The sequence below is a fragment of the Aquarana catesbeiana genome, unplaced genomic scaffold (genome assembly GCF_042186555.1).
Source record: "Aquarana catesbeiana isolate 2022-GZ unplaced genomic scaffold, ASM4218655v1 unanchor225, whole genome shotgun sequence".
NCBI classification, from domain to species: Eukaryota; Metazoa; Chordata; class Amphibia; order Anura; family Ranidae; genus Aquarana; species Aquarana catesbeiana.
The window spans coordinates 471,618-484,779 of NW_027362652.1; the positions used below are offsets into that span (position 1 = coordinate 471,618).

General features: G+C 47.0%; 1 protein-coding gene across 1 annotated transcript in view; it reads left to right on the top strand.

The window, feature by feature from the left end:
- The window catches only part of LOC141121574 (uncharacterized), a 94,420-nt gene extending 81,717 nt beyond the window's left edge, over positions 1–12,703 (top strand). Inside the window, 7 exon segments of the mRNA XM_073611209.1 lie at positions 5,091–5,150; positions 5,237–5,360; positions 5,477–5,574; positions 5,651–5,836; positions 5,925–6,152; positions 6,472–6,613; positions 11,447–12,703. Coding sequence (XP_073467310.1) covers positions 5,091–5,150; positions 5,237–5,360; positions 5,477–5,574; positions 5,651–5,836; positions 5,925–6,152; positions 6,472–6,613; positions 11,447–12,609 — 2,001 coding nt within the window. The 3' untranslated portion in view covers positions 12,610–12,703.
- Positions 12,704–13,162: the final 459 nt, after the last annotated feature.

Below are 13,162 nucleotides of genomic sequence, written 5' to 3' on the forward strand. Positions count from 1 at the left end.
AAAGACATGTGGCCAAATACATTTTGGCCTAAATGTATGACTAAAATTGAGTTTATTGGATTTTTTTTAGAACAAAAAGTAGAAAATATCATTTTTTTTCAAAATTTTCGGTCTTTTTCCGTGTATAGCGCAAAAAATAAAAACGGCAGAGGTGATCAAATACCATCAAAAGAAAGCTCTATTTGTGGGAAGAAAAGGACGCAAATTTCGTTTGGGTACAGCATTGCATGACCGCGCAATTAGCAGTTAAAGCGACGCAGTGCCAAATTGGAAAAAGTGCTCTGGTCAGGAAGGGGGTAAATCCTTCCGGGGCTGAAGTGGTTAATATATCCTTCCTTGGCCAATACATATATAGATATATGCTTCTAATCTTATCCAAATTATTATCAATTTATATATATATTTTTTAATTTCTTATTTACCTTTTATTTACTTTTTCTGTCTTACATACATATAAATATATATATATATATATATATATATATATATATATATAAAAAAAAAAAAAATATATATATATATATATATATATATATATATCAAATACACTGCCACTAACTGAATAACCTGCCTGCTTAATCTAAATCAAGCTATCTCTCTGTCCAAGCCAACAACACTACTCAGGGATGCCGTGTAGGCAGCCTTATATAGTGTGGGGTGTGGACTTAGTCCCCCGGAGCCATGATTGGCCAAAGGCGCCCTGCCTTTGGCCAATTATGGCTCTCTTAGCAGAGGGCGCTAGGATTGGCCAAAGCATGCAGGTCAGGTGCATGCTTTGGCCAATCATCATACAGTAATGCACTGCGAACTCGCAGTGCATTATGGGGCATTCTGCGGCGCTTACATTTTCCGCGAACGCCCTATAATGTACGCTCTTCGGCGAACGGGCGAAAAGCTGATGTTCGAGTCGAACGAACAGCAAGCTCATCCCTACTTCTCACCAGTGACCACTGCATTCTGTATTCTTTGTTGTATATGATTTGTTACTGACCACTGCACTCTGTACCTTGGGCTGTATGTGATTTACTCCTGACCACTGCACTCTGGGTCATTATATACAGATAATTGTGTGTATACATTTATATGCTCGTTTTTAAAGAAATGTATCCAGTCTATTATTATGTTTTGTATATGTCCCTTTTTATTTCCTGGTATGGTCTAATACATTTGCATACTTCCGGCGCTCTACAAATTTGTTTAATTTCCTGACATCGTCAAGTGTTGACCGGCGTCAGCCTACAAATGACTGACACTGCTAACGACCAATTAGATCTGAGGAAAAAGCGGAAGCTTTGAAACGCATCATCTGACACGTCCACGTGTCGCTTCCGGTACACTGAATCCATCAAGCTGTGCGTTCCACACTGGTTTGTCCTTCCAGTTTCGGATCTCCGGCATCCTCGAGGACGCACAGCGTACAGCCGAGTTCTACACTCAGGTCCCCCTGTATCTCCATCTGGCTTGCCTAAGGACACACAACGCTCACCTAAAAGCAAGACTTAAAGGCCATCCTGCATTTCCATCTTGGCAGATCATCCAGATTCCGCTGGGATGCCTACACTGATGCAACCCTGGACCGGATAAGTGAACATGAACTTCACTACATGCCTGATTCTCACTCATAAGTTGTGAGTAGCCATTTGGCCACCTTTTACTTCTTCATTAAAATTGTTCTATACATACTGCACTTAGATTGGCGCACCTTGTCTCTCTTCTACTTAAAACTTTCAGCAGAGAGGCCTTCTCGACAACGCTCGTGGTGGAGTGTGCTCATCGCCTGGCTGCTCGCCGTCTGGCGCCCCTTCACGCACCTTTATTGCAAAGTTTCTAAACTACCATGACCGGACACTGTTCTGGACACTGTTCTTGACCATAGGCCTCCGGTGGTGGTTCATCTCCAATCAGTCTCTGGAGCTACGATCACAGACCCTTTCCAGGTGGCGGACGAGTTCAGGTGGTTCTACACTGACCTATACACTTCCACTGCTAGTCACACACAAGACGAACTGACCCTGTTCCTCAAGGACATTGACTTCCCTACTCTCACCCATTCCCAAATTGCCCAACTAGAAGCGCCTATTACCACAGACTGCATAGCAGAGGTATTGGCGCACCTCCCAACCTCAAAGGCACCCGGTTCTGACGGTCTTCCCCTAGAGTTTTATAACCAATTCCAGGAAGTCTTATCCCCAAACTACAAGCTCTGTACACCCATATCTTTGACTCTGCTACACTCCCATAATCCATGGGTGAAGCTCTCATTGTCCTAATACCTAAACCTGGTAAAGACCCCCTCTTCCCAGAATCGTACTGCCCTATCTCTCTAATACAATTAGACGTTAAAAATCCTGGCCCTGCGGCTTAATAAAGTGATACTTCGTTTAATTCACCCGGACCAAACCGGGTTCATTCAATAAGAACACAGCATTCAATCTCTGGAGAGTCTTTATGAATTTACAAGCCACACATGACACCATTGGATCCAGGGTAGTGGTAAGCGTGGGCGCCGCCAAGGCGTTTGACTCCGTGGAGTGGAACTACCTGTGGGAATGTCTCCGCAGGTTTGGCTTCGGCCCAAAATTTGTCAAGTTGCTCCAACTTCTTTACCAGGCCCCCACTGCCCAGATCCAAGTCAGTGGTAGGATATCTGACTCATTTGCGCTATCTAGAGGTACTTGCCAGGGTTGCCCTATATCCCCTTGTATACCTTAGCCATGGAACCCCTCACCATTGCCATCAGGGTACACCCCCACATTAAAGGTCTCCGCACGGAACGGGTGACTGAGGTCCTTAGTCTATGCGGACGATATGCTCCTCTACCTAGCGGACGCTGGCCCTTCCCTTGCGGTGGCTCTACAGCTGATAAAGCAGTTTGGAGAATACTCTGGACTGCAGATTAACTGGTCTAAATCCCAAATCCTTCCACTGGATGTAAATGTCCCTACGGCAGATCAAGCGGCCAGTCCCCTGGTCAGAGCAAGCCGGATCAAATATCTGGGCGTGCAATACTCAAGAACCCCCATGGGCTACATAGGCCTAAACTTAGGGCCCCTCTATGACCTTCTTAAAACCAAGACCCAGGTCTGGTCCCGACTCCCCCTTGGAATTATGGGTCGCATTCATTTTAGTAAAAATGATTCTCCTTCCCAAGTTGCTCTACCTGTTCTGGAATGCCCCTTTATACATTCCCTCCCGTGTCTTCAAGTCTATGGAATCTATCCTTAATACATTTGTATGGGGCTCCTGCCGCCATAAACTCTCATGGCGAACTCTGAAATGCCCTGTTCATCTGGGCGGTACTGCCCTTCCCGACCTTGCCTTATATTATATTGCCTCGCAACTGTGCCACTTTTACTACTATAACCAAGTAGATAGAGATCGGTACTCTACTCTGGTATGCTCCTCTGTTACTAGCTTGGTTACACATCCCTTTCAGGTTCTACTGAATGGCACCCACGGGTTCCCACATGTGGGCACTAGAAGCATTATGGCGTTCCATCACTGCAAGGTATGGCAGCTTGCCATGGATATCACCAAGGCCCCTGCACTTCACACCCATACACCATTGTGGGACAGTTCCCAACTGCCCGAACTGCTTAGTTACTGTCCCTGACCATAATCTTTGGATTGCCAAGGGGGTCTTGTTTCTCTTACAGGTCCTGGACAATGGTACGGTTAGGTCATTCCAAGCCATTAAGGACAATTTTGATCTACCTAATCGCATGTTTTTCTGCTACCTCGGGGGGGGGGGGGGGGGGGGAGGCTGGGGAGCCGGGGGGCCACTAACCGTCGGATGTTTTTTCACCCTATTGAATAGAATGCAATAAGGTGAAAAAACATGTACCTTTACAACCCCTTTAAGGTATGGTCTCTGATGTAGCTTCTGTAATTGCCTTTCGCTCTCAGTTTGTATGCCTTCACATGATGTGGTTGTCAGGGCTGGGCTCAGCCCTTTCTTCTCTGAGCTGGCCGCTCAGCTGTCAGCTAATTGCCAGCTCCTATCTCTCCACAGTTACTCACCTGTTGATGATATCCTGCTCATCAGTCCTGCCTACTTAAGCCGTCCAGCCCAGAGGATCTCTGCCTTCGCCTTGGTCAACATCACAGAGACGCTCTCCTGCATTCCTGTTAAAAGACTTGCTTGGCTGACATCCCTTCTGGCTCCAGATCCTGCTTGCGGTTTTACTACGCTAATCTCCGGCTCCCTGACGTTTGGCTTGTCTGACTATCTTTTCCGGTTCCTGAACTCTGGCTATGTTTTGACTACATTTTGTTCTATTTACTTTTATTATTAAACAAGTGTGATTTAACTGTACTTATGTCTTGGTCTGATTTCATGGTTTCTGACAGTGCTATGTTACGCTCCCTGCTATTTTTCTTTTCCTTTTAAAAAATGTGTTAGTCTCGTACTCCGGCACCACAGGGCCAAGTGGGTAGGTTCTTAGGACTATCCTAAATAATAGGACCTGGTATGTACCCTGCACTTGCAAAGGTTATGTCAAATGCTTTATCCTTCTGAATAGTACACTTAGTGTACTTGTATGCACATCCTTTTCTTATTCATGCTCAATAAACTTAATTTTGATTAAAAAAAAAAAATGTTCCAATGCTAAAGCCAATATCTGCCTGCACCCTTTTGGTGCAGTGCGATTTGAGCCCATACAAAATCAATGGGCTCAAATCGCACTGCAAAGAAAGGAAAGCTGTGTGTTTCCTGTCCGAATCACATGTGGTGGTTCCCAGCACTGTATCAATGTGAGCCTAGGCTCAAGTAATCATTTTTCATTAGTCTAAAAAAACTGTTGCATGACACTAAAAACAAGGTATCGGTAATTGGTATCGGTAAGTGCCTGAGAAAAAGTATCGGTACTCGTACTCAGTCTTAAAAAAACTGGTATCGGTGCATCCCTAGTTACATGACATCAATATATCTTTATTAATTAAACACAGACCTGACCAGAGAGGTGAGGAGGATTCTGGGAATGTCATTTGATTTTTCTATTCGTGTACAAATCTAGAGTTTTCCTTCTGTGAAGTCTGGTGATCATATGACCATCACATTGCCTCCACCTCCCTCCCCTATAGAATAGAGAAATAAAAAGAAGATTCCAGAAGTCCCCAGCAAGATCACTGAGCTGCTGACAGGAGAGGTGAGCGGTGCTGGGAATTCTGGGACATTATCCAGTAACAGACAAGGGATGTGTCTGGATGGTGACTGTATCATTGTGTGTGTCAGGTTCCTATAAGGTGTCAGGATGTCACTGTCTATTTCTCCATGGAGGAGTGGGAGTATTTAGAAGGACACAAGGATCTCTACAAGGACGTCATGATGGACAATCAGCCACCCCTCACATCACCGGGTAAGAGGAGACTTTATTGTAAAGGAGAGAGCAGTATGGAGGGTCCACCTAGATCCCCCATCATCTGATAAACACATAGAAACAATGTATTCAGTCAGTGTGTGTGTTTCCTACAGATGGATCCAGTAATGGGAACCCACCAGAGAGATGTCCCTATCCTCTGTATTCCTGGGATTCCACACAGGAAGGTCACACCATCCCTCACCATCATCAGGTGATCAACAATTACTGATAATTATGAATTATACACAAATATGTTTATTACAATGAATGTATTATTATATATTCAGGGTGGAAACCTCAGGAATAATATTGTTGTTAAAGAAGAGTATAAAGAGGAGGATGAGGAGTATGGAGTGATGGAGGAGTTTTCAGAAGGACCACCTAATGCCAGGAAACCACTAGAGAGATGTCCCAGTCCTCTGTATTCCCGGGATTCCACACAAGAAGATCACATCATCCCTCACCATCATCAGGTAGATGAGGAACAATCACTGATAGTATCATTAGGATCTGTACATTATCTGCATTGTTACAATTGATGTAATTTTATTATTTATTCAGAGTGGAAACCTGAGAGATTCTAAAGCTGATATTAAAGAAGAGATAAAAGAGGAGAATGATGAGGATGGGGTGATGGAGAAGTCAGAGTCATTAAAAGTACATAAAGATCTGTACCAGGACACCATGGTGGAGTCATCCAGCTACAGAAACCCACCAGAGAGATGTCCTCGTCCTCTGTATTCCCGGAATTCCACACAGGAAGGTCACATCATCCCTCACCATCATCAGGTAGATGAGGAATAATCACTGATCGTACTGAGTTGTACACAAGCATGTTTGCTACAATAAATGTTTTACTATATATTCAGAGTGAAAATCTCATGGATGATAATGCTGTTGTTAAAGAAGAGTTTAAAAAGGAGGATGAAGTGTATGGATGGAGATGTTTTTAGAAGGATATGAGGATATGATGGAGCCACCTCACTGTTACAAAGTTGGTAGAAGCATCTACCATTGTGAAGTCAATGTGTGGATTTAGTTTGTGTGATGTCACAGTATTAAAGCTTATATTTTACAGATGTTTTTTTCTATCACTTTTTTGGTTTAGGGTGAAGATCTGATAGGTATAAAAGTTGAGAGCAAAGCAGAAGAAGAAGAGAGCTATGTGAGGGATGATCAGCAGTCTATGGAGGAGGATGGAATAACGGGGACATTTATAGAGGAGGACACTCCTACAGAGATCAGCACAGGTGGGTCATTAACACTAAATACATTCCTCCACCCATACAGCTCACTGATTGGTCCAGAGTAGGGTGGGGACTGGGTGATATCAGCCTGTAATACCCTAGTCACATTCCTGAGCTATGTTCCCCCGTCCTGTATTCCTCTCGGATAATCTTCCTTCTCTGTGCTGCAGACACAATTTATGTATCTAGACTGGATTTATGGAGATTCTGGGGTTCAGCTGGCAGCAAAATGTTAATTTTCACAATAGGCATTGCTCGACCTAGGCACCCGGGGTATGTGCTTTGGGTCTTCTGCCTAATGCCCCAATCTAGCAAGATCTTTGACAGAACAATTCTCCCAAGGTTACTTGCTCTGTTGTCTGCTGGCTGTGTCGGGTGGAGGGATATGTCTGTATAATCTCAGACACAAGTCACTGAGTGCAGTCTCAGAAGATGGGAGACAGCTTTGTGCGGGGCCGGATCTAGCCTGTAGGATGTTGAGGTGCAGTAAAAAATGTCAGGGAGGCAGAGGATGGGAGGTCAGCAGTTTGTAGGGCAGTGTACAGAGGCTATTAGTTTTTAGGGCAATGTACAGGGGTCAGAAGGGCAGAGGACAGGAGGGAGCAGGGCAGTGTACAGGGAGTCAACAGGGCAAAGGATGGGAGGTCAGCAGGTGAGGAGCTGAGTAAAGGGGTTAGCAGGGCAAGGGATAGGGGTCAGTGTTGGCAGGGCAGAGGACAGGGATCCCCGCTGGAGAGGCAGAGGACAGGGACCGCCTCTGGAGAGGCAGAGGACAGGGATCGCCACCGGAGAGGCAGGGGACAGGGATCGCCACTGGAGAGGCAGGGGACAGGGATCGCCGCTGGAGAGGCAGGGGACAGGGATCGCCGCTGGAGAGACAGAGGACAGGGATCACCGCTGGAGAGGACAGGGATCACCACTCGAGAGACAGAGGACAGGGATCACTGCTGGAGAGGACAGGGATCACCGCTGGAGAGGACAGGGATCACCGCTGGAGAGGCAGAGGACGGGGATCGCCTATGGAGAGGACAGGGATCACCGCTGGAGAGGCAGAGGACAGGGTCCTCCGCTGGAGAGGCAGGGGACAGGGATCGCCGCTGGAGAGACAGAGGACAGGGATCACCGCTGGAGAGGACAGGGATCACCGCTGGAGAGGCAGAGGACGGGGATCGCCTATGGAGAGGACAGGGATCACCGCTGGAGAGGCAGAGGACAGGGTCCTCCGCTGGAGAGGCAAGGGACAGGGATCGCCGCTGGAGAGACAGAGGACAGGGATCACCGCTGGAGAGGCAGAGGACGGGGATCGCCTATGGAGAGGACAGGGATCACCGCTGGAGAGGCAGAGGACAGGGACCGCCGCTGGAGAGGCAGAGGACAGGGACCGCCGCTGGAGAGGCAGAGGACAGGGATCGCTCCTGGAGAGGACAGAGATTACCGCTGGAGAGGCAGAGGACAGGGATCACCGCTGGAGAGGCAGAGGACAGGGATCGCCTGTGGAGAGGACAGAGATTACCGCTGGAGAGGCAGAGGACAGGGATCGCCGCTGGAGAGGCAGAGGACAGGGATCGCCGCTGGAGAGGCAGAAGACAGGGACCTCCTCTGGAGAGGCAGAGGACAGGGATCGCCTCTGGAGAGGCAGAGGACAGGGATCGCCTCTGGAGAGGCAGAGGACAGGGATCGCCTCTGGAGAGGCAGAGGACAGGGATCGCCTCTGGAGAGGCAGAGGACAGGGATCGCCTCTGGAGAGGCAGAGGACAGGGATCGCCTCTGGAGAGGCAGAGGACAGGGATCGCCTCTGGAGAGGCAGAGGACAGGGATCGCCTCTGGAGAGGCAGAGGACAGGGATCGCCTCTGGAGAGGCAGAGGACAGGGATCGCCTCTGGAGAGGCAGAAGACAGGGATCGCCTCTGGAGAGGCAGAAGACAAGGATCACTTCTGGCACAGCACTTGGCTGAGCTCCATTCCAATCCCAGCACACATCTCCTCCTCCCCACACTACACAGAGCTGAAATCACATTCTTTACCTACAGCCACGATTTTCATGGTGTATCTGGCTGCTATGTTGCCATTCTGACCTGTTAACTTCCCTGGTCAGAACAGCAGTGTAGTTGCACTAGCCAGATACACCCTGTGCAGATCGTGGCTGTAAGTAAAGAATGTGATTTCATGCTCTGTGTAGTGTGGGGAGGAAGAGCTGTGTGCTGGGATGTGAAAGGAGCTCAGCGGCCGGGCAGAGCATCCAGGGTGGAGGGGGTGTTCAAGAGGCTTTGGAGGGGGAGGGGGGGGGGCACAACTGAGATCTGGGGGCTACAGCGCACCCCAGCAACCCCCTAGATCCGGCCATGGCATTGTGGGACCTCTGCAACTTGTTCCAGTTAAGTAAGAATGTAAGTTAACACTGATTACTGAAAAACAATATTTTGAGTTCTGACTCTTATACTATTTTATATACTGTAGCATATTATGTAGTCCTGACCCCCTCAATATACACTCTATGTTGTACATTACATAATTCTGACGTTTGCCCTCTACTTACTACTATATATAAACATAATATGTATTTTTTTTTGTTACACCCATTTTCTACCAGCTGGACATTTTATATCTGATGATTTGATTGGAGCACAGACTCTTACATGTTGATAATAATGTGAATAATACATTACATGTTGATAATAATGTGTGTCAAACTTTGGAACCTTAAACAGAAGGTGATAATGAGGGAGAGGAGTCAATAACCCAACGATGATGGTCTTCAAGATCAGTCTAGTCTTCATCTTGACTGTCCCCCCCCCCGTCCTCATTCTCTGTCAGCGTTACCGAGTGCTGGTATCCTGTGAAACAGGCGTAACCAGAAATGTGTGGACTTGCATAGAGAACACCAGGCACAAATATGATTTGAAACAGGGCTCAACAAATCCCAGGCGCCAGGTTGCCATGGCGACTGAACAATGCGACCTGGTGCCTGGGCTGTTGTCGGCCCCAGTGGCTAGCATGTGGAGGAGGTGCAGCCGGCCGCAACATTTCTAGGTAGCTGGCAGATTTATTCTAATGCAGGGGGTGGCAAGCGGGAGTGCTGTGAGGGCGGGTATTACAAAGGAAAGGGGCAGGACTGTGAAGGGAGGGTTATGGCACATGAGGGACTGTAGGGTAATAGGAGGGGCAGGTCAGGGATGGAGCTAGCAGGGAGTGTCCCCTGTGCTGCTCTCTCCTCCATCCCGCTGGGTGCGGGTCTAGAGTGAGCTGTCCGGGGAGACTCCCTGGAGCAGGAACTAGCGGCTCTGAACAGGCTCGCTGGGGATTCCCCTGCTCTCAGCTCCGGTCCCCCCCTACACAGGCTCAGACTGTGGACTCAGAGTCAGGTCCGGCATCTGGTGTTGCCACCTACCAGTGCCCATCAATGCTGTCTTATCAGTACCCCATCAGTGCAGCCTCACCAGTGCCCCATCAGTGCCTATCAGTGCAGTCTCATCAGTGCAGCCTCAGCAGTGCCCCATTAGTGCACCATTAATGCCTTTCAGTGCAGCCTCGTAAGTGCAGCCTCACCCGTGTCCTGTCAGAGCAGCATCATCAGTGTCCCATCAGTGCAGCCTCATCAGTGCCCCAACAGTGAAGCCTCATCAGTGCACTATTAGTGCCTATCAGTGCAGCCTCATCGGTGCACAATTAGTGCCTATCAGTGCAGCCTCGCCCGTGTCCTGTCAGTGCAGCCTCATCATTGCCCCGTCAGTGCAGCCTTATCAGTGCCTCATCAGGCAGCCCCATCAGTGCAGCCTCATTAGTGCAGCCTCATCGGTGTCCTATCAGTGCAGCCTCATCATTGCCATGTCAGTGCAGCCTCAACATTTCCCTGTCAGTGCAGCCTCATCAGTGCCCACCATGGTGCCTTATCAGTGCAGCTTCATCACTGCACCTAACTTTTTTTAGCTGGCTCCTAGATTTCAATAGCAAATTTGTCAAGCCCTGATATAAAATAATGTACTTTATTAAAAGATAATGCTAGTAAATCAACAATATAACATACATACACCAAGATTACCAAAACCCCAAGAACCTAAACTAGTAAAGACTAATGGGTGAGAGTGATCACAATAATTAAACGAAACCAGATAACCAAACTAACGATATACAGGTGGCAGGGTAAGACTAAAGGAGTGGTCAGTATCAGAGCCAAGGTCATGCACGGAAGATCAGGCAGCAGAAGCAGGGAACAAGCCAGGACAGGGAAAGGGTACACGGGAGCAGGAACAAGCTGGTGAGTTAAGGATCAGGAACAGGGTAGCAGGTCACAGGGCACACAGATCAGGGACACATGTCAAAACACCAAGGCAAGATGGAATAGCAGAGGAGGGACTAAATATGCTCCCAGCAGTCAGCATCAAGTGATGGCTAATTGCTAGGAACTGCTGGCTGCTGAGGGACACCCACTGGTGGTCACTGGATTTACAACCTATAGGTCTGGGAGCCACAGTTTCATCAGCAGGTGAACCCAATCCTGACACTCTCTGACCTCTGGGTGGACTCTCCTGATTAATTCATGGACTAAAACTGGAAGTGCAGTACTTTTTGTGTTGGCATTTAGTAAAAGAGGGGTTGGGGACACTCTTCCCAAAATCCCCTCATTACTGTAACTCCTATAAAAGACAGTTCTCATTCGTTCCTCACTCTAAGAATAAAGAAATGAACTGGTAGGAGATCAGAGGTCCCATTTACTAGTTACCTTGAGGGGGGAATTGTAAGATCCTCAGAGACAAAGCTGCCTGATGTGGGCGGAGTCCTGGTTTAGGGGAACCAATCTGCTCATGTCTAGTAATAATCTTTTTATTTCTATTTTAGTAGATGGACGGGAGATGAGGAAAACCTCAGAGGATTGTCTCACTTTGTCTCCAGACTGTAAAGAATTAGATGAAGACACCACGCAGTATAGTCCAGGAGAAAACCCGGCTACCTCAAATGTCCATCCGGCACCACACAGTGTAGATGGACCATCGTATTCCTCTTATCCTGAGGAACCTCAGACTGTGAGGGACAGTGCCGTCCTTCCAACAGATAAGAGGTTTTCCTGTACTGAGTGTGGGAAGCAATTCAAATTTAAATCCGCTCTTAACGAGCATGAGACATCTCACACAGGGGAGAAACCACATAAATGTCCTGAGTGCGGGAAATGTTTTTCAAAGAAGTGCAATCTTCTCATACATGAGAGATTTCACACGGGAGAGAAGCCATATTCCTGTCCTGAGTGCGAGAAATGTTTTTCAGATAAGTCACATCTTTACAGACATCAGAGATCTCACACAGGGGAGAAGCCGCATTCCTGTCCTGAGTGTGGGAAAAGTTTCATGCAAAAAACAGAACTTGCCACACATCAGAGATCTCACACGGGTGAGAAGCCGTATTCCTGTTCCGAGTGTGGGAAATGTTTTTTAAAGAAATTTCAACTTTCACTACATCAGAGATGTCACACGGGAGAGAAGCCTTATTCCTGTACTGAGTGTGGGAAACGTTTTGTACAGAAATCAAACCTTGTCACACATCTAAGATCTCACACGGGGGAGAAGCCATTTTCTTGTCCCGAGTGCGGGAAATGTTTTTCAGAGAAGTCCTCTCTTTACACACATCAGAGATCGCACACAGGTGAGAAGCCGTATCCCTGTCCTAAGTGTGGGAAATGCTTTGTAAAAAAATCAAAACTTGTCAGACATCAAAAATCTCACACAAGGGAAAAAACGTATGTTTGTTCTGAGTGTGGGAATTGTTTTTCACAGAAATCCAATCTTATCATACATCAAAGATCTCACACGGGCGGGAAGCCATGTTCCTGTACTAAGTGCGGGAAATGTTTTGTAAACAAATCAGAACTTGTCGCACATCAAAGGTCTCACACGAACGAGAAGCCATATTCTTGTATTAAGTGCAGAAAATGTTTTTCTCAGAAGTCCAGTCTTCACAGACATCAGAAATCGCACACAGATAAGAAACCAGTTTCATGTTCTGAGTGAGGGAATTGTTATTTACTGAAGACATTGATGAAGATTCGTTCATTGTTGGCCATTGAAAGCAGTAGAAAAATAAAAATTGAATCATTACCTTTCATTGGCTGAATCAGTTTTGTTGTGTAAGCTTTTGAAAACACTTAGAGGTCCACTTGTTAAACATTTATTGAACAAATGTGACCAGCATTCGCCCCAGCTGTGATAAAGGTTAGCTATATTTTACTTCATATGACTTCCGTTGATCATTGGTTCCATCTAGTGGCCATAATTTGGTATTGCAATATTTTGCCTTTGAAGGTATTTCAAGAATAATACTGCATTATAACCACTAGATGGAGCCGATGATCATAGGAAATGACTGTGTTAATTGAAATACAGCCAGAATTAGTCATAGGTATCCCTGGATGACAGCTGAGTAAGATGGTTAGACATATGTAACTAGATGTCAGGATGACTGTGGCCCTTGGCTCACTACTAGGGATGAGCCAAACTTGCCAAGAGTGTGCTATGTATTTTGAGGGACATTTGGAGGACTCTGTTTGCTGGCAATGAATGTCAT